Here is a 25,249-nt window from a genome sequence, read left to right as displayed (position 1 = left end):
ATTCTGAAGCATTCAAGAACTTGAAAACAAATTAATGGGATGATTTGGTTAAAAAAAAATAAACAACTTAAAATGAAAAATGGAACAAATGCTTTCAATTAATGTCTTAATTAAACGTAGTTAATTTAAAATGTAAATTACTATAGCTTAACCATTTTGCAGTTTGAAATCACTTTCTTTACAACTCTATTGGTTTATTTCAAACAATATGGGAATTACTTAAACTGTATTTAAAAGGTGTGTAACAGGCATTCCATCTTAATGATATTCTCATGCAAGAAATGACAGTGAAATATTTTTGCAAGGTCATCTGGAAGGCTTTTAATTTTTGTTGCATCTTTTGTAGGGCTGATTAACAAAAAGAAAATAAAACAATCTTGTATCTTGAAATTATACTGTTGGATAACATTTCCTTCCTTGAGATGTTTACCTCTGTGCATAATCCATTCACCAACATCTCATTCCTCGTCCATTGGAAATATAACAAAACCTCAATGCAATCAAAACTTTAAGTCAAAAATGGTCTGCAATAGAATGTGATTTTGTGATTTCTGCCCAAATTGCATATTGAGTCAGATTCTGCAGGAGTCACCATGATGGGAAATAGAATGTGATTCATGCTGCCTTAATGCCAGTGATTTATTATTCTCACAGAAAGTTGTCTGAGCCTTTCATTGCAACATCCTTTGTATCGATATTACTTTGGTGGTATGTTTTTTTTCTTTGACTGGATCCATGGAGGTGAATTCACTTGGTGTGTAATGCTGCTGGTATTCATGTCAGTGCAGCTAAATCAAGTATCCTTCAGTTTTCCATAACAGAACGAGCTATTCTTTCCAAAAGTCAACCTCTGCCTCTTTCACAAAAATAAGGGAAATTCTCCCATTTCCAAACGACTTCTTTTGCAGAAAAAAATACATATTAATTGGTAGTTGATAGGTCAGCACACTTGAGCGTATTTGGTGATATGTGGAATACTATGAAATGTGCAATGTTAATCTATCATGGAACATTGCAGTAAAATTGACTGGTTGTTCTTTTTATTCTGTGCAGGATCTCGCTATATTAGCCAGCATGCTAACAAGGGAGATGCGGATGTCGAGTTTGATGGCCCGTTAATGAAAACTGAAGTGCCAGGTCCAAGATCTCGGGTACGTCAATTTCACAGTATTCTGAAACTCCAATAAAATATTCTTTTGAGGAATTAATAAACATGGGATAAAAAATGTGCTGTGAATGACGCAGAATTAAATTCCTAAATTTCGATTGTTTTGCACCCATCAGAAGTGAAGGATTTTCTGTATCTTATTTGTTTTAATGCATTTAAAGATCAATTTCATGAAGTTCATTATTTCAGAATTGTTAGACACCAGAGACGGCAGATGATGCAATCTGGAACAAAAAAAAAACAATCTGCTGCGGTGACTCGGCAGGTAAAACAGCATCAGAGGGAGAAAAAAATAATTTGTTCCATATAATTGCAATCCTTAATTCTCTTTTTCCCATTAATGTTGTTCAACCCACTGAGTTTATCCATTGATTTTTTTAAATTATTTGCTTGTTTCAGAATTAATGCACAACAGTTTTTCAAAAGCTTTGCTCATGAAAAAAATAGGGGATTATGATAGCCAACTTCAAGCTGAACAAAAATATGATTTTAGATTTGATATATCACAGAGGAAGTTGGAGAACCATTAAGTTTTATTGAATTGAGCCTGTTTAATCGCATATTGATGCTGACACATTGCATTAGTTCAACGGACCTAAAAATGTTTTGCCGCTGATTTTCATTTGTACTCAGCATCTGATGCCTCTCATGTCAGTGTCCAATAAGAGTTGGCCACCATTGCTGTATTCCAGTTGCCCTGATACCGTTTTTTCCATGGTCGCAATGTCCTAATAAAACCTTTCACCATGTTTGTTATTGACTGCACCAAGATCAGCAGGGAAGACATCTAAGTGTGAATGCAGAAAATGAATTGTCATTGACATGTTGTACGTCATGGTTTTGTCTGCTTGAATGCTTGAAGTCGACTTAAAATATGACAAGAAATCCAAAAATATTTATTTAATTTAATTTTTAATAGTTAATGTGATTTAGACATACAGCACGGTAACAGGCTATTCCAGCCCATGCCACCCAATTTATACCCAATTAATCTACACCCCGAGTACATTGTTAATGGTGGGAGGAAACCAAAGCCCCCAGGGAAAACCCACGCAGCAGACTCTTTTGCTCGTGAGCCCATGCCGTCAATTTCAACCAATTGACCTACAACCCTGGTACATTTTAAAAGGTGGGCGGAAACCCAGAGGAAACCCACGCACACATGGGGAGAGCATACAAACACCTTTCAGATAGCACCAGATTCAAACTCCGGTCGCTGGTGCTGTAACTGTGCTACACTAACCTTGTCTTAATTTTCAGGTAAATTGTTTTGTAAATTTTAGCTGAAATGATGCATGGTATCATACACATCTTGCTAAGATATATCAAATGAAGTAGGAAAATATTAGATTTTTTTTTAATAGCCTCTGCACTTTTTTTTAAAGTTCCACCTGTGATGCTACGCTTCTCTTGATTGTACATGTCATAAAATGCTTCATAGAGTAGTAATCAAATGATGGTCAAATGGGTAGATAAATGACTTAATGTGACATATGATTTGATTCTGAAGAATCAGCCACTGTTTGACACGTGCATTTTCAGACTATGAATTTTGCTGCAGAGATTAGATAATACAATTGGTGAAGGAACTGGTGTAAACAGTCATGAGCAAAGAGCTCCCTGCTTAAATCTTGCTTAATGCTATTGGCCAGTGACAACAGTTAGACTCAATTTTAACACTGAGCAAATGTTGGATTGGTAGCAAAACTTGAGGGACAGTTAAAATAGATAATAATAGATCAGATGCCAAATATCATTCCGTGTCAATGGGTAAATTTTAGCCAATAAGTGAAGAATATGCAAGGACATAAAATATACTTTGGCTAGGCTGCACCGAGAGAATTGTATGCAGTTATGGTGGTCCCATTACAAGAAGGATGAGGAAGCTTTGGAAAGGGTACAGAAGAGGTTTACTAGGTCTGTGCCTGGATGAGAGGTTATGGGCTACAAGGAGAGGTTGTACATGCTTGTTTCCCCTGGAGCTTCAGAAGGTGAGGGGAGACCAGATAGGTTATAAAATTATGAGAGGTAGAGATAGGGTAAAATAGTAAATAACAAAACTCATGCATTTAATCTGAGCTGGGCCTTTTGGGGGGGGGGGGTGGGTTTAAAGAAAATGTACAGGGAAAGTTCCCCCCACACCCCTTCTTCCACAGAAGCAAGAATTTGGCTACCAGGGATAGTGACAGAAGGAGACATGATATTAACATTTAAGAGACACATGGATACAAGGGAAGAGAGAGCTAAACATGACATGCACGCAAACAGAGTTTTAATGTAAGTTCTTCCACATATTCAGCACAGATGTTGGAGGCCAAAGGGCCTTTTCCTGTGCTGTACTCTTCTATATTTTTACTCAGTAATGATAGTAAGATTGCCAGAAAGTTCACAAGGGCAGTCTGGTGAGAAGAACTCCTTTCTGATACTCTCCACAGTCACTATTTGTTATTATCATACACTATCCTGGCTCTAACATTCTGCAGAAGCAAAAGGGTGAGACTGTTTTCAGGACTTTTATAGTGTTTTTCTCTCAACTTATTTTTGTGTGTTTGATTACTTGCAGGAATTGATGAAGAAGCTGAATGAGTTTCAGGTAAGCTGTGACATGTCTGTAGACATTAACTAAATTTCTGTACTTATAACCTACAATTACAAGTGCCTAACCTTTTATCTGGGATTCTGAAAACTGGCAACCTTCAATATGTCCATTTCAAGGAGGACATGGTTGTGTGTGTGTAATACACACACAGGTGTGTATATATATATATACACATACAATGTGTGTGTTTTAATTTGTTGTTTTTGCAATACCATTTAAATATTATAAATATGTGGTGTGTGTGTATTTTAAATATATGGACCTATGAATATGTCCTTCTTTGGAATGTCCAACCTAATTTAAAAGTTGCTAAATACCAAGAATTTCAAATATTGGTTTAACACTTCAGATTTAATTTGGGCTGAGAGAGTTTTTAATATGTTCTTGCTTGGTTTAAAACATTATAATGTAACTGAAATGCCTTCAAAAGTTGGTTGATAATCTTTGTGTTGACTTCAAATGGATTGAATATCTAATATCTAATTTCAGGCAATAACAAAAAAACAAGCACCATAACAGAAAGATAATCATAATGCTTGTTTTAAGCCAGCCATTCTCAACACTTTTTTTGGCCATCTTAGGACTCTGCTCAACATTTTTGAAACGCCCCCCCACCTCCCCCCCCCCCCCCCCCATTTCCCAGTGGAACAGTCAAATTTTGGTTTCTTCCAAAATTCTCTGCTATTGAGTACATAAACAAACTTTTAAAATATTCATATCACATGAATTGAAAAGAAAACAAAGCCTTTACTTAAATGTGCTGTGGTGCCCAGGAGGGAAGGCCATTTTAAGCCATAAGTTTGGTCCTTGGCTTCATGTTGCAGATGAAGTTTGAGGATGAACTCCTAGGAAAAAAGCTACCATCTTTAATTAAATAAGTGCAATTATTATGATATAAAAGATGAACAATGATATTGTTCATAACATTCAGCAGTAATTTATCCCAATTAGAAACCAATGAGAAAGAGAGATTGAGATGCAGTCTGTGGTTAACAAAGGAGGTCAAGGATAATGTTAAATACAAAAGTAAAGCATACATAGTGCAAAGGATTGTTGGTAGGCCAGATGACCAGAAAAAGGAACTTGTCAAAATATCAGTCACAAGGAATAAAATGTTAGAATAATTTAAGTTTGCTCAAATTTTTGATGACGTGTGGATGGATTGCCCTGTCCAAACAAGAGAGGAGATGTTGTGCATCCACAACAAGTTACTAGTTAAGTGGATTCCAGGGAACTTATGGTATTCCATTACTTCCACTAAAGTGCGATTGATATGTGGTGTATGGAGGTTGTTTCTGGTCCTTCAGAAGTCCACAAGTAACTCCTTCATCTTGTCCACATTGAGACTCGGGCTGTTACTCTCACACCACATCACAAAATTTTCGACCTCTTCTCTGTAGTGCGACTCATTGTTGTTGCAGATGAGGCCAGTGACTGTCATGTCATCTGCAAACTTGATAACTGTTGGAGCTGGATCCGGCCATGCAGTCGTGTGTCAGTAGTGCGAACCAGAGCAGGCTGAGCACACAGCCCTGAGATACTCCAATACTCAGCGTGACAATGCTCAACATTCTGCTACCAACCTGGGCAGACTGTGGTCTGTCCGTTAGGAAGTCCAGAATCCGTTTACAGATAGGTGAAGACAGCTTCTCCACCAGCCTCTGGGGAATGATCATATTAAACACCAAGCAGAATGCACTGGCCCAGAGATTGTAGAGACAGGATCATTGAAAATATTGAAGCTGAGGTAAATAAATATTGAAATTACAAGGGAATCAAAAGAAATGGGGAAGAGAACAGGACAATAGGTTGGATCAGTTGTGATCTTATGGGACGATGAGGCAGATTCGAGGAGCTAACTGGGCAACTCCTGCTCTTGTTTTTGAATGTGATTGGAACTGCACTCATCCAACGTGCTGAGAATATTCCATCATATGCCTGATTTGAGCATTAAGAGAGTTAAGAGAGGCTTTGGAAAATCAAGAGGTGAGTTACTTGTCAACACGATCCAACCTTTGACCTGTACTCGCAACCAGGGTTTACATGGCTGATTCATTGAGATTGTCAACAATGATTTGCCAGGAAGCTGATGGTAGGGGTTCAGTAGTGGTAAGGGTGTCAGGTAATTAGTTAGACTCTCCTTTGATAGATGTGGTTCTTGACTGATACTTTGGTAACATGACTGTTACCTGCCATATATCAACACTTGCCTGACTCTTGTCCAGATCTAGTTTCATTATCTCTCTCGTAAAAATTGCAGTTCAATATTTGTGTAAAAGATCTGAGATGATCCACACTGATTATTTAAAGAGAATGTACCAGGCACAAAGGAAACGAGGAACACATTTTAAGTGTTTACTATGAAAAATTATGACGTCCAGGTTTTAAAGACAATCAAACTAAGTTTAATTAAGTTTCAAAGCTTGGTATCTGCTTTCCATAATCTCCCCCTTGTTGTGGAGTTTCTGGCAGTGAAAGTGTGTGCTTCCTGAAAGTAAAATGACTAAAAATTACAAGTTTGTTCAAGATTATATATAACCTGACAAAACAGCAAATCTCCGGACAATAGTGCACACACATAGACAGATAGTCAGTACACCCTACACAAGCAGCAATCCAAAATAGACATTTTACACACACACACACACACACACACACACACACACGCCGAGACACACACACACACACACACACACACACACACACACACACACAGAGACACACACGCAGATACACACACACAGAGACACACACACAGAGACACACACACAGAGACACACACACACAGACACACACAGAGAGACACACACAGAGAGACACACGCGCAGAGAGACACACGCGCAGAGAGACACACGCGCAGAGAGACACACGCGCAGAGAGACACACGCGCAGAGAGACACACGCGCAGAGAGACACACGCGCAGAGAGTCACACGCGCAGAGAGACACACGCGCAGAGAGACACACGCGCAGAGAGACACGCGCGCAGAGAGACACGCGCGCAGAGAGACACGCGCGCAGAGAGACACGCGCGCAGAGCGCCACACGCGCGCAGAGCGCCACACACACGCGCACAGACACACTTGTCCTGTTTTTTGTGTTCCTATACCTCTTCCTTGAAGTGAGTCTCGAAGATACTGCAGACTGGTGGTAAGGGCCATCGATGATTCTAAACCCTTTTTAAGCTCCACTTGCTGTAGATACCATCAATCGATGGAAAAGAAAATTCAGCAGTTTTAATCACCTCTGTCCTGGCCACCAATGGCTTGCTTTGTGGCAAGTCTGCAGATGCTGTGATTATAGTTAAAAACACACCGAAATGCTGGAGGAACTCAGCCGGCCTTTCAGCTAAGGAGACAAAGATGTATGGCTGACATTTCGGGCCTGAGCCCTTCAGAGAATAAGCAGAGTGAGTAAAAAGCAGTAAATCTCAGAATACAGACAGTACTGGATGCGGGGAGGGGGGAGTCCAGACCCACAAAAGGAGTTAATTGGATATTGTAATGGGAGAGCTGAGAATTAGTTTGCAAAAGTAGACAGGAAAAGGGAGAAGGCAATGGGGGAAGGTGGGGCGGGTGGGGGGGTGGGGGGGGACAGTGAAAGCCAGAGAAGTCAATATTAATGCCATCCAGATGGAGGGTGCCCATTTGGAAGATGAAGTGTTGCTACTCTAATTTGTGGATGGTCTCAGTCTGGCAGTGGATGCGACTATTGACAGAGAGGTTAGGAAGGGAATGGGGTGGGGAGTTGAAATGGGTGGCCACTGGGAGATCCATGCTATTACAGCGAACAGAGCTGAGGTGCTCAGCAAACCAATCTCCCAGTATGTACCCAGGGTACATACTGATGTAGAGGAGACCACAGTGGGAGCACCTGATGCAGTAGGTGACCCCTGCAGATTCACAAGTGAAAATGATGCCTCACTTGGAAGGACTATTTGGGGCCCCAAAATGTGATGAGAGAGGAGGTGTGGGCGCTAGTGAAGCATCTCCAGCGGTCACAGGGATAAGTACCAAGGGGACGATTGGTGGGGAGGGAGGAGAGGACAGGTGAGTCACGGAGAGAGCAGGCCCTGCTGAAGGCAGAGAGGAGAGGTGAGGGGAATATGTGTCTAGTGGTGGAATCCAGTAGATGGCAGAATGATGGTGGAGGATGTGTTGGATGCGGAACCTGGTAGGTGAGGATAAGAGGAATCTTGTCCTTGTTATGCATGGGGGCAGAGGGGGGCAGGGTAGATGTGTGGGTCATTGAGAATATGCAGGTGAGGGCCAAGCTAATGATGGTAGAGGGAAAGCCATGTTGTTTATAGAAGGAGGTCATCTCTAATGATCTGGCATTGAAGTCCTCATCCTGGATGCAGATGCGATGGAGATGAGGTCTGGAGAGGTGCAGTCAAGATAGCTGTGGAAATTGGTGGGTTTGTAGAAGATGTCTGTCGAGAGTTTATCCCCTGAGATGGAGGCAGAGAGATCAAGGAAAAGGGAGAGGGTTGTGAGAGATGGACCAAGTGAATGTGAGGTTGAAGTGGAAGTTGGAAGCACCAAAGTAGTCATCGATGTAGTAGAGAAAGAGTTGAGAGGCCTTGCTGTAACAGGCTTGTAGCATGGATTGCTCCACATAACTAACAAAAAGGCAGGCATGGCTGGGGCCCATGCGGGTACCCATGGCTACTTCTTTGACCTGGAGAAAGTGGGATGAGTCGAAGGATAAATTATTGAGGGTGAGGACCGTTCTGCCAGCCAGAGGAAGGTGGTGGTGGAGGGAGACTGGTTAAGTTTATTGTCCAGGAAGAAATTAAGGGCTTTGAGGCCTTCGGTATGGGGGAATGGCATGTATAGGGATTGGATATCCATGGTAAATGTGAGGCAATCAAGTTCATGGAAATGGAAGTTATTGAAGTGATGGAGGATGTGTGAAGTGGCCCAGATGTAGGTGGGGAAGGACAGGTCCAGGGGATGCAAAGCAGAATTGAGGTAAGTGGAGACCAATTCTGTGGAGCAGGAGCTCATGGACACGTTGGGTCTGCTGGGACAATTAGGTTGGTGGATCTTGGGTAGGAGGTAGAAATGGGCAGAGCAAAGTTGGGGAACAATAAAGGATGGAGACCATGCCAGGGAGGTGACCGGAATTAATATTGTAGCTACCATGCCACACTATGATGCAGCCAGCCAGGACACTCTCTATTGTACACCTGTAGAATGTTGTTAGGATGATGGTCCATAGCCTTGCTTTCCTCACCGACATAGGAAATGTAGGTTCTGCTACCCCATCCCAACTACTGTTGTAGGTCCAGGCCCCTCAAATGGTTGTCAAGGAACTTTATGCTTCCCATTCTCTTTCTGATGGAGCCACTGATTTGTCGTTGGGAGTTGTCCTTCATCCTCCTGGTCCACAAGTATCTCCTTTGTCTGGTCCATGCTGAGACTTGGGTTGTTTTAAAGGATTTAATAGGGGATGTTGGAAGTGACCCAATCAATATGGTTGATTATTACTGGTGCGATTAAGGTCCTATACAATGAATGAAATGTCTAACTAATTTCAAAAAAGAAAATATGCATCTGGTGTGGTTTTCCCCCATCTCTGAAAGTTCCAAAATTCTGAAATGTAGGAATTGTGGAGCCAAATCATGGCTTAGCATCTCCCTCAAATATTAGATCATCAATTTGCCGTGTGGTTGAGGAATAAGTGTCAGCCACAATTCAAGGGATATTTTCTCATGCTATTCTTCAACATAATGTTCAAGATTCCTTTATTGTCATGTAATAGTACAGAACATGTAATATTACAGAAATTGCCTTCTGCCTGCAATAAGGCAGACAAAGAGTCGCCATTAGTTTTGCCTGGTGTAAAACAAAGAGGAGCAAAAATGAGTCCCTTCAGTCACTGAATGTCCGTGGATTCGCCTCTCACCCTCTGCAGCTGGACAGGCTTCTCTTTGATTCCTCAGCAACCTGAGCTCCATACCCAATCCTCCAACACAATCAGCAAGCCTTCAGTGCCTGAGGCCCTTCGGGAGTCCTTTTTGCCCTCATAATCCTCTCAAATCCCTGTTCTAATACCTGGTTCCCACAAGCCAATTTACAGCAGACCACAGGCCTTGCGGGTGCCCCAATCGTAAGTCGCCCACAGCCTGAGCCATTTGCTGGTCTGCTGCTTTGGTCACCACCCTGTAGGGTTGTCTCTCATTCTTTCCTTCTTCTCATTGGGGTGCATTTTCCCTGTATCTGATGCCCTGCTACAGTCTGTTGATCCCCAGAGTCTGCAACCCCTCCTGGCCGTTGCCTAGCGCAGGTGCCGCCACCTTGGGCACAGACCCATGGCTGCAGGATTTTAGCTTAAAAACACCGTCATCTCCTTTAACAGGCTGCTTAATGCCTATACGGAGCTACCAGCGTTAGGGCCGTGCGGTTGAACTCTTTGGTGCAGCACTGTGTCTCTGCTCTCCGTGGGTCTGCACCAGCGGCAGTGCCACCATTAATGTTGCGAGGTCTTTTATAGCCACAGAGATGGAGGCAGATTCTTGGCTTAATATTTCTTCTAAAGAATGGAACCTCCAGCAACACTGTTAGTCTTCACTACTCCCCAGATGCCTTTTGCATAATTATTTGGATTGGGAGTCAAACTGATTATTTTATATAAATTATAATATAAAACTATTATATAATAATTATATCTATAAAACATAACGATAATTATAGTTATAACAAAAGGCAAAGGAGGAAAAACCCAACACCCAACCCCAACCAACCAATTTTCCCTTGCAACCGCTGCAATCGTGTCTGCCTGTCCCGCATCGGACTTGTCAGCCACAAACGAGCCTGCAGCTGACGTGGACTTTTTACCCCCTCCATAAATCTTCGTCCGCGAAGCCAAGCCAAAGAAAAAGAAGAAAAATTATTATAATAATACTTTGTGCATTAGTAAGTTATTCTTGCTAAATCTTGATAAATTGTATTTACATTGCCATTGGGTGTATTATGAATATTTATTTCTCAAAAGTGGCTCAAGCCATTCGATGGGAACAATAAATACAGAAAGTGGATTGAACTGGTGTGACAAAACAATAAACCTTTGTTTAAAAATTAATGAACATCACCCCAGCACTGAGAATGAACATGCAGTGGAGAACATTGCATTGCTTTATTGAAACAATTATTAGAGACGAGCAGCATAATTCACTGTACACAACTCTTCACCCGTAATGATAATGCTGAAGTGATTCAGTTGGATCAACATAGTGATTTAGCACAAGAATACGGTACTTTCAATCATTTTGACAACTTTATTGCTCATAGTGGGTTGACTGCACATGGGTGCATAATGATGAGCAGATATTTTGTGTTCCAAAGGATCTTATGCCGTAGCCCTATGATTTCTTTCTTTTAAAAATATTTTTATTGAGTTTAACATATAAGCTTACATACAGAGTTTTAGAAAAGAAAGCACATAACAAATCATTTGTATACATGTAAGGACACAAAAGAAACGAAACAAAATCAAGAATTCTTTAATAAACATAAGAAACAATCGTTTGAATTGATCTGTATAATCACGTTAACCCTGTTTGCTAAGTTAAGCCAAAGGTCGGTGGGGGGGGGGGGGAAGCATGAAAACTACATTTAATCTACCCCCTCCCTCTACTCGAGTTTACTTTATATAAGGGGACGTAGCATACAAAGGATCTAGGCAGATGTTTCTTGAAAGAGCACTCTGTGAAGAGTGATTAAAAAGATGGTTTAAACATTTAAAATTCAAGAATATTTCCACTACCGATATACAAAATGACTAGTAAGAAACCAAGAATACAAAAATAACCTGAAGAAGCCCTCATTCCACTGGGGTCTTTCCCAAAAGGGAATGTCACAAGAACTGCCTTGAATCCAGCTGAATCTGGCAGTGCTTGGGGGAGGTGGGGGGGGCAAGATTTAAGTGAAATCCTGGAGAAGATGAAGAACTTATGTACACTGTTTACAAGTGTGGAAAATGCAATATGTCAGAGCAGATGGGTGAACTCTCAAATGCAATTGATGACTTAATGAATCGAATGGGCCAACTGGAAGTCGACTTGGTTGCAACACCAGAAAAGCTGAAAGTGGGACTTGGGCAGGAAAATGCTGCTGAATGAGATCAACCACTTCGAAAACTTGAGCAGGAACAACAATGTTTGGATTACTGGATTGAAGGAGGGGACCAAAGGGAATAATCTAGAGAGCTTCTTTGAATTGTGGATCCCACGAGTGTTGGGAGAAATTAAGTTTAACAAGAAGCTACAAGTAGAAAAGGCTCATCAAACTCTTGGTCCCAGAAAACCTGAGGAGCAGCGACCATGGCCAGACCTGGTAAGATTTTTGAGTTACTGGAATTGGGAAGTGAATTTGGGAGCAGTATTTGATTATTCTAAACAACATAGTGGCCCATTTGAGATCAATGGTATAAAGGTGCTATTCTTTCAAGACTTTAGCCCAGGTTTGATGAAGCAAAGGAAGGGGTTTGATGATGTGAAGAGACAATATGAGATATTCGATGGTATACCTTGTGTCACTGAGGGTTGAAGTAGCGGAGCGAAATCGGTTTCTTTTCAAGTCCAGAGGAATCTCAACAGAGATTATGGGAAGACTGAAGACATTAGATAAGAAGACTGAGAAGAATATGTATAATGGGACTAAGTAAAATTTTTATTTCTTGAATTGTCTTTTAGTTATTATTAAATGTGAATGTTATTGCAATTTGCACGGAGAGTTCAAGAAAAATACTTGGCAAAAATAGTAACAGGGTGGAGACTCTAGTCTAAGGTGGGGGGTAATGGCACCAGGAGAGGAGCATTTTTACAAGATGGCACTAAAGGGAGGGGTTCTCCTTCCTTGGAAGACTTTGCGTGCTTTTTTCACGGGCTTTTGGGGTTTCTTGTTTATGTCAATGAGCAGGAAACCTACATGTGTTTTGAAAGAGGAAAGATCACTATTATTTGAATCATTAAAAGTGTTTTATTGCTGAACAGTATTTGTTCAAGAACTGGTATGGATAGAACATTAAAGTTTATTAGTCTTAATGTTAACAGGTTAAATGAGATGGTGAAAAAAAAATGGTCTTGGTGCACTTTAAAAAAAAAACTAAAGACAAATGTAGTTTTTCTGCAGGAAACACATCTTATTAAATTGTTGCATGCTAAGTTAAAGAGGTTGGGTGGGGCAAATAATATCATCTTCTTTTAGTTCAAAAGCGAGAGGGGTAGAGATCTTAATTAATAAAAATGTACCAGTAAGAGTAGATCGATTGGCCAAGCGGGAAGGTTTGTAATGTTACATTGCAAGATTTATGGAGAATCCTGGACGTTTATGAATATTTATGTTCCATATTATGAGAATGAACCCTTTACGAGGATGTCTTTTTAAAAACAGCGGAGGGAAGGCAAAATATATTGGTTGGGGGGATGTTAATTTTTGTTTGGATCTGATATTGGATAAATCAGGAAGAACTGTAACAAGGGCAAAAGTTGCAAAAGTGATGCTGTCGCTTATGAAGAATTCAAATTTTGATTGATATCTGGAGGTAGTTCAACCCCGCAGAAAGAGACTACCTGATCTATACAAGGATTGATTTATTTTTACTGTCTGCACAGTTAAAAATTAGAGTGATAAAAACAAAGTACTTGGCGAGACTACTCTCAGACCATTCGCCATTAAGCTTAACCATTTTGATATTAGAAAAACAAGAAAGTGTGTATAGAAGGCGTATGAATGCCATGTTGTTGAAAAAGACAGATTTTTGTGAGTTTATTAGGAGAGAGACAGTTGCTTTGTGAGACAACCCTCTCTTCCACCAATAACAGTTTTTTGATATGGGATATGCTTCAGGTTTATCTGAGAGGGCAAATTATTTCATATACAAAAAAATCTTAAAAGAGAATATACTGTGGAAGTGAATGATTTAGAAAAGGAAGTAACAGAATTGGAGAAAGAATATCAAAGGACGGGTTTACAAGAAAAGTATAGACTCTTGGAAAATAAAAAGGAGAGATACAATACATTACAAACATACAGAACAGAAAAAATATTTTTTTTTAAATGCAAGCAAAAATATTATGAACTAGGAGAATTAACACAAAAGGTTGTGTTCTGGCAAGTGAAGGTAGAGGAATCATCGAGGACGATAAATCCAATCAAAACAGATGCAGACATGTTAACCCATAATCAGATACACAAAGCTGTATAATCTGAATTATTAGGAGATGATAATGAGATGGACGAGTTCCTTGCAACCATTGAGCTTCCAAAATTGGAGGCCAGAGATCAGTGGAACTAGATGACGAGAGGAAATTGAGAAGGCTCTGAGCACTTTGCAGGCTATAGTTGAGTTCAATAGACAATTTAAGGATTTACTGATGTCTCTTATATTGGATGTTCTGGACCAGGCAGTGGAAACCCAGACTCATTTTCAACAGCTATTATGACAGTATTGCCGAAGAAGAATAGGGACCCATTTAAAAACTTCATCACATAGGCCTATCTTGCTTCTGAATGCTGATTATAAGATATTGGCAAAGGTTTTGGCCAATAGGCTGGGGCAATACTGATACGTGCAGGTCAGATGGGATTGGTTGAAACAAGATACTCTGTAAATAGTCTTGGCAGGCTATTTAATATAATACATATGACTAAATCAAAATTGAATTCTAGTTTAACGTTCTCTTTGGATGCTGAAAAAAAGTATTCAACTGGTTAGAATGACCTTTTTTATTTAAAACATTGGTATATGTAGAATATTTATAAATTGGGTAAATTATGATAAATCTCAAGCTAACTAATAATCAGATGTTAGCAGTCTTCCCTTTGAGTAGATTGGGTAGGCAGGGGTGTCTCCTGGCCCCAGCACTTTTTACCCTTGTGATTGAACCACTGACAGAGATTATAAGGAGAGATCCAAGGCTTCACAGTTGGACAAGAAGAACATAAAATCCAGCCCATTTGCTGATGATGTGCTAATTATAACCTATCTGACCCAGTTGAGTCCTTGGAGAAATTATAAATAACACTAGAAAAATATGGAAAAGTTATAAAGTTAATATGGATAAAAGTGAGATAATGCCATTGACAAACTTTGATTATGAAAGATATCAAATAGGAAGTCAATTTAAATTAAAGGTAAATTGAATTCAATATTTAGGAATAATGACTGATAATAACTTGCAGAATTTATATAAATTAAATTATACTCTTTTAAGGAAGATAGAGAAGGATTTGAGAAATGGAAAGATTTGCTATTGCTTTGGTGGGAAGGGTTAATTGTGTTAAAATGAAAGTGATGCCGAAGATTACAATATCTTTTCCAATCGCTGCCTATTTCTTTCCCAAAAAATTCTTTAAATTACTAAATAATTTGGCAATTCCTTTGGAATGATAAGGTGCTGAGGATTTTGTTTGAAAAGTTAACGTGGGATTATAAGCTTGATTCCTTTTATCCTTCTTTGAAGAAGGCAGCCCCCCCTCCCCCACTTTGGATTAAAATGGGACTGTACTCAATGGGAGATGTTATTTATAAGTGGAGTGATGTCAATTACAAAAAAGATGGATAATCGTATATTAATATATATGATCAACTAAACAGAAATATGGAGCAGCTAATGGAACCTTCTGCTTTCTCCATCTGAGAGAAAGATGGATGCCAGTGTTGGTCCCACCTGAAATTAGTGAAATGGGACAAACAATTTGGCTGGGGAATGCACCTAAATTTATTTTTTTTAAAATGTATTTTGCTCTCCAGAGTAAAAGTACAAAGCCAGGTTTGTAGAGGTCAAGAGAGAGAGAGAGAGAGAGAGATGGGAGTCGGACATAGGTGTTGTAATATCAGAAAGATGTTGGTCTGATTGGTGTTTGGATAGTAGGACATCAATGATAAATGCAAGATATGGATTGGTTCAGTATAACTTCCTACACCATAACTGGTGCACGAGTCTGCACCAGTTCACTGATTTTGTGCACCCTCTTCAGGCATTGGTCTCAGTAGATCTTCATTCAATAATGATGGGCAAATTCAATGCAGGTGGAATCAGTCGTAACAATGTTTGTGATGTTGGAGGACTAACTGTCAGGGACAAGCCATGGCTGTCAGGTCTCTGGAATAAAGCCTGGCCTTGTGGTCAAGATGAGAAGGGTGGGTGGGAAGGGGAAGGCTGTGTTGAGAGGAGATGACAGTGAGTTCAGCTTCCATCTCATTGTCGAAGAATTTTGCCTGATTATTCCGCAGGATAAAAAATTAGTATGGCAGGATGACAAAAAGAGAAATTATAATCCTTCTTCCCAAGTACAGACTTATTATATCTTTTGCCACAGAAGCGATGTAGGTCAAAATTTGAAATATCGGAGATGTGTTTTAGATGTGGGATTGAAATAGGAATGTTTTTATATGCTGCATAATCATGTATGAAGGTAAGGCCTTTTTTGGTAGGATATTGCTGAAATATTAACAAGGATAGCAGGAGTGGCCTTCACGAGCAACCAGGAGCTTTATCTTTTGGGTGACTTCATTGAAAGAAGTAATAAATGAACTTAATTCCAAATTTATTTTGTCAAAGTAGCTTTAGAGGGGCAAAAAGGTATATTGCAACTGCTTGGAAGTCTGACTCTCCTTGGAAGTCCGACTCTCCCTTACTCACGAGATAAATAGTTGTAGACCTATGGAGAAAATTACATACAATCTAAAAAATGTCTGATATATTTGTCAAGATATGGCAGCCATATTTGGACCATATAGGGGCCCAGTTATACCAATAATAATAACAGATGCTGTTACAATATAAGCAGATGTGACTTCCCCACTTAGAGTTTTTATGGATGTACAACTGTGAGCTCTGATGGTGTGTGGTTTTTTTTATTTTGTAGGAAGTTGGGGGGAAGGATTTTCATTGTTTATATATGAAAAGATTTAATGTATTGTGATACTGAAGATTTTACTTTATATATTTATGAAAAATGAAAAGTAAAATATTCAAAAGAAGTTTACCTTGTATAATAAATAAAAGCAAAAATCTGGATCTAATGGTGACCCCCGCCCCCCCCCCCCCCCCCCTCCCACCCGTCCAGACATCAGACAGTAAGATTACTTGTCTGGCTATCAATGTGGTAAAAGCTAAAACTAATCTCTGTGATTTCAGTGTTTTTTCCTTACATCTATAAATGCTCAATTAGCACTTTCCTAAAACAAAACAGGCAATTCTGCAGAATGCTGGAGAAACTCAGCAGGTCAAACATTATACACACTTTTTATACACTTTACATTATACACTTTTTATACATTGTGGGTTTTTTTAACCAGCACTTAGAACTGCTGGGCACATTATAACAAATTAGAAACATTTGATAGGTGATAGCTTTCAAGCACGTTTTCTCTAGGTTTATATTTCCCTAGATTGGGTAAAATCAATCAGGAGAAACCTTTGATTCATGAAACACATTGTTCCCTTGGTGCTTTTATAGTTATCCCTTCGTTAATGGTCACATGCTGTGCTGCTTTCATTTTCTGAGATCAATCTCCTGTGTTTCAAGAGGGACTAAAAATCAACCCTTCTGATAGTCGAGCAAGCTATTCCTCAGACACACTGGTCAGCTACATAGTAGTATAGGAGATTTCCTGGTATATGGTAATCAAGACACATGCTGGGACTTGGTTAGGATCAAATGAAGTAGATTCTAGTGGCTCTAGATATGGCAAAGTTATTTTTAATAAACAGATATGTTTTCAGTTTTTCCCTGGAGTCAGGATTTCTCCTCCCACCCCTACCCCTCCCTCTCCGTAGCACTATTGATTATGGCAGATGGTCATGATCACATTCTCCTTCATTCCCCAGTGCACTAGTGGTGAATAGTGTTCTAAAATTTGTTTCATGAAAGTGATGTCTGTCAAGCCACTGACAGATTCAGATGGAGTGCAAGATCTAACCTCCTAGTTTGAGCCTTATTCTGGCCTTCGTACCCGAAACGGAGGCAACATATTTCCAGCCAGTTTTCAAGGACTTGAATTATTTGGTGCAGAGATCAAAGACTGTTTTGTATTTTTCGGTATTTTGGAAGGACACCAGATTCATCAAGTGAATGTGCCTCATTCTACACAACAGAGAATCTGATTATCTCCCACTCAGGGGAATGGCTGCCTGAGCTAATGCTTGAACAGTTCTGTGTATCAGCTGATTGTGCCAAGTACAATTGGTCAGGAGATCAGCATGCTTTTGGTCTGAAATCGGATGGAAACTGAGCCAGTTGCTGATGCACCTTAAAAGCTGAGAGCTCATCAGCACCCAATCCACCTCCTCTTTGGTGAGCAAATTGCTAGATGTCCCTGAAAGCCAGTGATGAATTTATCATAGAGTGACAGAAATAGCTGCAAAAACTCAAAAGCCTGGTAGGTCAATAGTTTGGATGATTTGATCTCCGGGGGAAAAATGGTGAGAAAAAGTAGTCAATTGCACAGATTTAGTTGAGATAAATCGGCTCCTTCCAAAATATTAATTAAACTTTCAGATGCTGTTTTAGTTTTGGAGTTTTGGGCCTTTTTTATTTTATCTGCTATGAAACAGGCAACTGGTTGGTTTTCTATCAGTCTGTTGAATATCAGTGAAAGATTTTTTTTTTAATTTAAGAAGTGAGCATTCTAACGTGGCAGATGGCAGTGGAGTGCTTTGAGATAAACACCAGTTACAGAAGCACTGAAGTGTTTCAGAAGTGGATTTTCACAAGCAGTTGAGTGAAAATGTGCCTTGTGATTTAATTACTTGTTATGTGGAGATCAAAATTAAATCCTCGTTAATTCCCAGTTCTCATTATTAAAAAGATTTATAAAGCCATAGTTACATAGCACAAAGGTGCCTTGTTCAGCAAAATTGGCAATGTGACAAAATTCGGCAGCATTATTTTTTAAACGCAACTTATCCTGTCATTTTAAATATAGCAAACTGTGTAAGATAGAGTACTTAATTTATTGAAAGTAAAAGAGCCTTTTGGTAAAGCATGAGTGCACATGTACTACGAGACCTATGATTTGCATTGTGTAGATGGTATGCCTTTATTGCATACCCATTCTCTACTGGTGTTTTATAATGTGATCAAATACCAAGCAATTCTTCTATATCTAACATGCCTCATATATTGGGTAAATCGAATTGGTGTGTTCATCTAAAATGTGTAAATTTTGACCAATTTAGTTTAAATAAAGATGGTGGACGGAAACTGTAATTAGATCATGGATTTCATCACCTCCAGGCTACAATCAATGAGGATTGGTAAGAACCTCTCCACAATCTCCATCAGTACCGGAGCACCAGGGGGCTGTGTTTTTATCCCCCTGCTCTACTCACTTTACACCTATGACTGTGTGGCTCATTATGTCAATAACACCAACTAGAAATTTGCCAGTGATAAATGACGAGTCAACATACAGGTGGATGATTGAAAACTTGGCTGAAGGGTGCCCCAACAACCTTACACTCAATCTCACCAAAACTACGAAGCTGATTGTCGACTTCAGGAAGCGAAAGCCAAAGGTATGCAGTCCAGTGATATTGTGGGGATCGAAGGTGGAAAGGGTGAGCAAATTTAAGTTCTTTAGAATCCTTATCTTGGGAGGATCTTTCCTGGACCCAACACACTAATGGCATCGTGAAGAAAGCACATCAGTGGCTCTACTCCCTCAGGAGTATGGGGAGGTTTGGTATGACACCAAAAACCCTGTCAAATTTCTACATATGTGTGCTGACCAGCTTCATTAAAGTCTGGAATGGGGACGCCACTACTCCTGAGTGTAAAGCCCTCCAAAAGGTAGTGGACACAGCCCAGGACTTCACAGGCAAAACGCTATTGAGTATGTGGAAGACTGCCATCGGAGGACAGCAGCGATCATAAAGACCCACGCCAACCAGCACATGCACTGTTCTTGCTGCTGCCATCAGGAAAGAGGTATAGATGTCACAAGATTCATACCACCTGGTTCAGGAACAGCTGTTATCCCTGCACCAATAGACTCCTCAACAACAAACTCAATCAGGGACTCATTTAAGGACTGTTATTTGAGCACTTTATTGATTTTCTTTATTCTCTCTGTATTGCACAGTTTGTTTACATTCATTATCTTTTTACAGATCTTTATTTGTTTACATGGATATGCTGTGTGCACTTTTATTTTGCACTGCCAATAAGTGGTGATTCTGCCGCGCCTGCAGGAAAAAGGAATCTCAGGGTTGTATGTGATGTCCAACTTCGGCTGGTTCACAGTGTGTAGAACTTTTGTCTTCATTACCTCAAGATTATCAATTATGAATAAAATATTTGGGAAATTGTTGCATACAAGTATGCAAATATAATTCAGTTCTCAAGTGTCATCAATATAATTCTGTTGGCTGGGCTAGTCTATTAATGAACCAAGTCTTCCTTTTTTTTTCTGGACTCACTGTATAGATTGGTATCCTTTACTTCACTGGCTCCAAATGCTCAGAACCAGAAAAAAGAAGGATGAGGAGGAAATCTTGAATGTAGTGTTTAGTCTGTGAATAAGCTCAAGCTATTATGGAAGCTAACCTCCCTTCCATTAGCTTATCAGAACCTCATGCTGCCTTATGAAAGATTCAAATATATTAAAGGACTTATCCCACCCTGGACGCACTTTCTTCTCTTGTCTTCCATTGGGTCAACATGAACCTGCAGATTCAATAGCAGCTTCCACCCCACAATTGACAGAATCTTGAATGGACTTCTCATCGGTAAAAGATATACACTCATATTGTTTAACTGCATTCTTTTTTATATCCTGCACTTTGTTTTATTAATGCACTACCTGGCATTATTAAATACGGATTCATAATGGACGGTTTTGGACCAAAACATTGATTTACTATTGCCTTCCATGGATGCTGCGATATACGTTGAGTGTATTGCTGCAGAATTTAAGTATGGATTGACTTGACTAGCTGGCATGCAAAACAAAGGATTTCCCTGTATCTTAGCTCTTATGATACTTTACAATTCAATTTGATTCAATTCAATTCAGGTGGAGGATGAAGTGGAAGGACAAGGGTTGAAAATGAGAGACACAGGGGATGTGGAGATAGAGAGCAAGTAAGGGAACAAGTATAACCAGATAATGTAAGGGGAAGGAATGAATCCTCCCTGCATTTCTTGAAATTGTCCCACAGAGAGGATTAATCCATTTTGCAATTTTAAAGCAGCATCTGTGTGTTGGGAGAAAATAGTTGTGGAGGATCCTTGCAATGACTTGCACTGAGTGCAGGGAGAATCTATTGTGGATGTCCCAGGTGGACGCCTCTTGAAGATGATCACAGTAAAAATGTCCCTGAAGCTCTCTAGTCTGTCCTCTTTTCATTATAGAGGCACTGAGGTTGTCAATTTGTGATTCTGCCAAGATTTCAAATACCAGCACCTTCTTCCTTTTGATTTGATATTTATAGCCCCCTTTGAGTTCATATTGGTCAAAGGAAATAAGACTGGACCAAGTTATTTGCTGTGAAATAGAGTTAATTGTATTCACATCAAGGACAGATCTGTTGTTGAAGAATTCTTTGAAGTGGTCCTGCCAATGAGTGAAGTGTGGTGGAATTTTTATTCTAAGGGTACCTTGAGTTTATGGTCATTCCGTTCCTGGATCTGCTGATAATTCTTATCAAACAAGTTCTGGTGATTTCTGGTAGAGAAGCAAAATCTCTTCATCGATGCCAATTGTACAGGACCTCAGGGTTGTCTGGACATGGACACTTTGCAGCTCCTGTTTGTGAGACATGAAGTTGTGCTGTCTTTGAGATTGTCAACACTAATTTTCTTACAGCATTGTTGAGCTCACTGCTGTTGTTTTAAAACAGATCACTGGATATAACGGAGAGATTTGGGCTGTGATTGGTCTACAATTATGCCATTACAATATAAAGAACACTAAGTTTACTCCTGTAGGAACTTTATTTGTATTCGTAGTGCATGCTCGGAATGATCATCTGCAAACGCCGACCTTGCAGAGATTATCCAAAATGAAATTACCAAAGGACAAAAAAAAATCACAGAATAAACTCCCAAAGCATCATGCTCCCTGCTGGCATGGATATGAGCAATTATCAAAGGTGGACAATCAAATAGATATATTACAAGATTACTACTCCCTGTCATGGCACAGGTTATAATATACATTTAAATTAATTATATTTAAATTTAAACATACGGTATGGTAATGGGCCCTTCCGGCACACAAGCCCATGCTGCCCATTTATACCCAATAGACCTACAAACTCCTGCACGTTTTGAAAGGTGGGAGGAAACTGAAGGACCCGGAGGAAACCCATGGAGATACTGAGAGAATGTACAAACTCCTTATGAACAGTGCTGGATAAGAACTCGAGTCACTGGTACTGTGTTGTGTTTGGAAATTATCATGTTTGGTGGGTTCACAGAGAGGCGAGTCTGGACACAATTGTTACAAAGGTAACTTTATGAAACACACAGGAGACAAACTGGAGAAAATGTCAAATGATACTTAATTAATTACTCTACTGCTAAACAACTGTATAGGCATTCACATCGGACCCAGGTTGGACTCCGACACCAGTGGCCGCCTATCTTCTACGTGCTCCCACACGTGTACACACTTCACAGACAGGGACTTTCAACCACACTCTCGATTCCCTGTAACAACAGGTGTGCAACTCTCTATGGCTCAGCTTAAGTGTAGTGCACACCTAACCCAGAACACTTCCAGTGATGTCCACAGTAGCAACCTGGCATGGAGCGATGTCCAGGGCTCGGACCATGAGGCAGAGAGAAAAAATTGTGGAGTGCATCTATGTTTTATACAGTTTTAAGATGGGTGTCTAACTAGTGATGACACTGAGTAATTTAAATGAGCCAATGGCAAAGTCTGCACTAATGGGTGGCCGGAGTCCTACCTTGATTGGCAGGTGATGCAGCTTAGAATAAGTTTCAGACAGGGAAGACACGTGACCATCCATAATATTCCAGACAGACAGGGAGGCCACGTGTTCCTCCACAATCCACATACAACACGCTGTAACAGTGTTGAGCTAACCGCTACACTAACCATGCTGTCCCGGTGCAGGAATCCTTGCCAGATAAAATGAACAGCTGTGAGAATGGTTGCAAAGGCTGTTTTGAGAATTCTGATTGATATTTGAAAAATCAGTACTGAAAAGCTAATCGTTACTGGGTAGTTTAAGTTGGTTACAATAACATCAGCTAAAGCTCTGCCACGGGGGACCTGCAGGATTACTATTAAGGGAAATAAAGATCAGACACAACATCAGTCTGGGACTTATCTCTATCTATTCAGCTGCTCGTGTTGCATCAAGTGAGTTTTCAGCCAGTCTTATGGCCTTTAATTTATTCTAGTCAAGGATTTTGTTTAATAAAAAATACAGATCAGTATTTTGGAACAATGAATTTAACAACTGCATGAAAGGAGATAGATTCACAAATTAAAAACAGAAAACACTGGAAACCGTTAACCTTCAGGTTGGAGACCCTTTGTCAGTCATAGATGCTGACTGACCTGTACTTTGCTTCTAATATTTTTCTGCTTTATATTTCAGACTTCCAGCATTTTGATTTCCTATAGTTGTTTGTAATTTACTCAACCTGCCCTTGTATCATTCGATTGCCAATTTCATTCACACATTTAACCTTGTGTTTATTAACACAGTGGAATTAGAAGAGGGCTTGATAGGAACCCACTAAACAGAAGCCTTTGTTTGTGACAGACCCCACCATTTTCGTTGGGCACTTGCCTACATTTTGCTCATGCCTGGATGAAGGGCGGAAGCCCAAAATATTGGTTGTGTGCATTAAAATTGAATTCAAGCAACTGGCAAAAAAATAGCAGAAAATAAATTCAGTAAAACCCCCAGTATCCAGCACCAATGGGAATTGGTAGATGCCAGATAAATGAATTTTCCATTTTTAAGATTGAGTGTTGCATGATTGGTGAACTAACCGCTAGGGCATGCCAATTTTAAACATTTGTATTTTTTACCGATGTAATTTTCCACAATTGTCTTGCTTGAGGCTGCAGGTTTCTTCAATTCAGGATAACGGGGATTTTACTGTAGATAAAACTACAAAAGTTTAAAATTGGCGCCCCCCCTAGTTGTTAGATCACCAATCACTCAACACGCAATGTCAAGCAAACGTAAAATTCACTTATCCGGCATCTACCTATCCCCATAGGAGTCTAATACCAGGGTTTTACTTTATCTTTGTTATATGAAGTACACTGTTTGACATACTGAATTTCTCCAGTGTCGTGTTTTTACTTCAATCACTGTGTCTGCAGACTTTGGGGTTTTACTCTTCAACCAGAAGTTGTCTCTGTTTTTTTTTTAACTTTTGCCAAATTTATTTAGCAATTGTGCCAGTTTACATGTTTTTCCTTCTTTTAAAAGAAACCAGGTACAAAGTTTGTTTCACATTTGATTTACCTCTTCCACTTAATTCACAAACAAGTCAACACCATTTAAAATTGACGTCATGCATCGGCGTGTTGAAAATGGAATGGTTGGCCCACTGATTTCCTGAGGTATGCTGTTCTAGCTGCTCTCTCCTAGTGTATGCTTGTCAAACAGATACTCGGCCATGCCAGACTGAGGAGCGCCCATACGAGTCTGATTGGTGATCATGTCTCCAAGCTTCTTTATGGACTCCACCTGCTCATGCAGGTAGTGAGTCTCCAGGAAGTCACACATACGAGGGTCATTCTTATCAGAAGCAAGTTTGTGGAGATCCAGGAGAGACTGGTTGACGGTCTTTTCCAGGTGCAGGGTGCACTGCAGGGCTTCGAGACCATTGCGCCACTTGTCTCAGTCAGGTTTCGAAACATCCTGGAGAATCACACGTCCCCCACACTGGTTCTGAAACTTGATCAGTTTCTCCATGTGCTCCCGCTCCTCGAGGGACTGATCCAGGAAGAACTTGTCAAAGTTCTTCAAAGCCACATCATTCCGATCAAAGTAAGCTAACATGGACAGGTAGACGTAGGAAGCATAAAGCTCCATGTTGATCTGCCGGTTGACGCTGGCTTCGCAATCCAGGTGGTAATTCTGGCGCACTTGGGAAGTCATCTTCTACACTGGCTCCGACACAAAACAGTTGCTCATATCAAAAAAGAAATAAAAGTCTTTCTTGAAGGCAAGGTTTGGGGGGTTCTATTCAGTTCAAATACTGTTGAGGCAAGAATACAACCCGGGTTCTCGAAGCTGTCTCTGGTTAAGGGTAATTCCATTTGGAGGCTATCTGGCTTCTATACTAGAATTAACTTGGATAGAGATTCATGGTCATGAGCTTCTGACATCTATCTACACAACCTGATGTGCCATTTATTCTCTGTGCTGGCTTATGAAAGTGGAATGAAATGGAAAAAAATGAAAGGATGTTGGCGTAGTATTATGGTTGGTCTTTTGAGATGATTATGTACCCCACTATGGAAACTGGA

General features: G+C 40.0%; 1 protein-coding gene and 1 pseudogene across 13 annotated transcripts in view; one reads left to right on the top strand and one right to left on the bottom strand.

Annotated features, from left to right (window-relative positions):
* Positions 1-25,249, top strand: part of abat (4-aminobutyrate aminotransferase) — a 167,095-nt gene that overhangs the window by 86,311 nt on the left and 55,535 nt on the right. For all 13 annotated transcript variants that reach the window (XM_069905443.1, XM_069905442.1, XM_069905439.1 and 10 more), the window contains 2 exons: positions 1,054-1,151; positions 3,732-3,761. In XM_069905443.1, coding sequence (XP_069761544.1) covers positions 1,054-1,151; positions 3,732-3,761 — 128 coding nt within the window. The remainder of the gene's footprint in view (positions 1-1,053; positions 1,152-3,731; positions 3,762-25,249) is intronic.
* LOC138746872 (ferritin heavy chain pseudogene) lies at positions 24,296-24,908 on the bottom strand (annotated as a pseudogene).

The sequence above is a fragment of the Narcine bancroftii genome, chromosome 12 (assembly GCF_036971445.1).
Source record: "Narcine bancroftii isolate sNarBan1 chromosome 12, sNarBan1.hap1, whole genome shotgun sequence".
In the NCBI taxonomy this organism is placed as follows: Eukaryota; Metazoa; Chordata; class Chondrichthyes; order Torpediniformes; family Narcinidae; genus Narcine; species Narcine bancroftii.
This window is presented reverse-complemented; position numbering and strand designations above follow the sequence as displayed.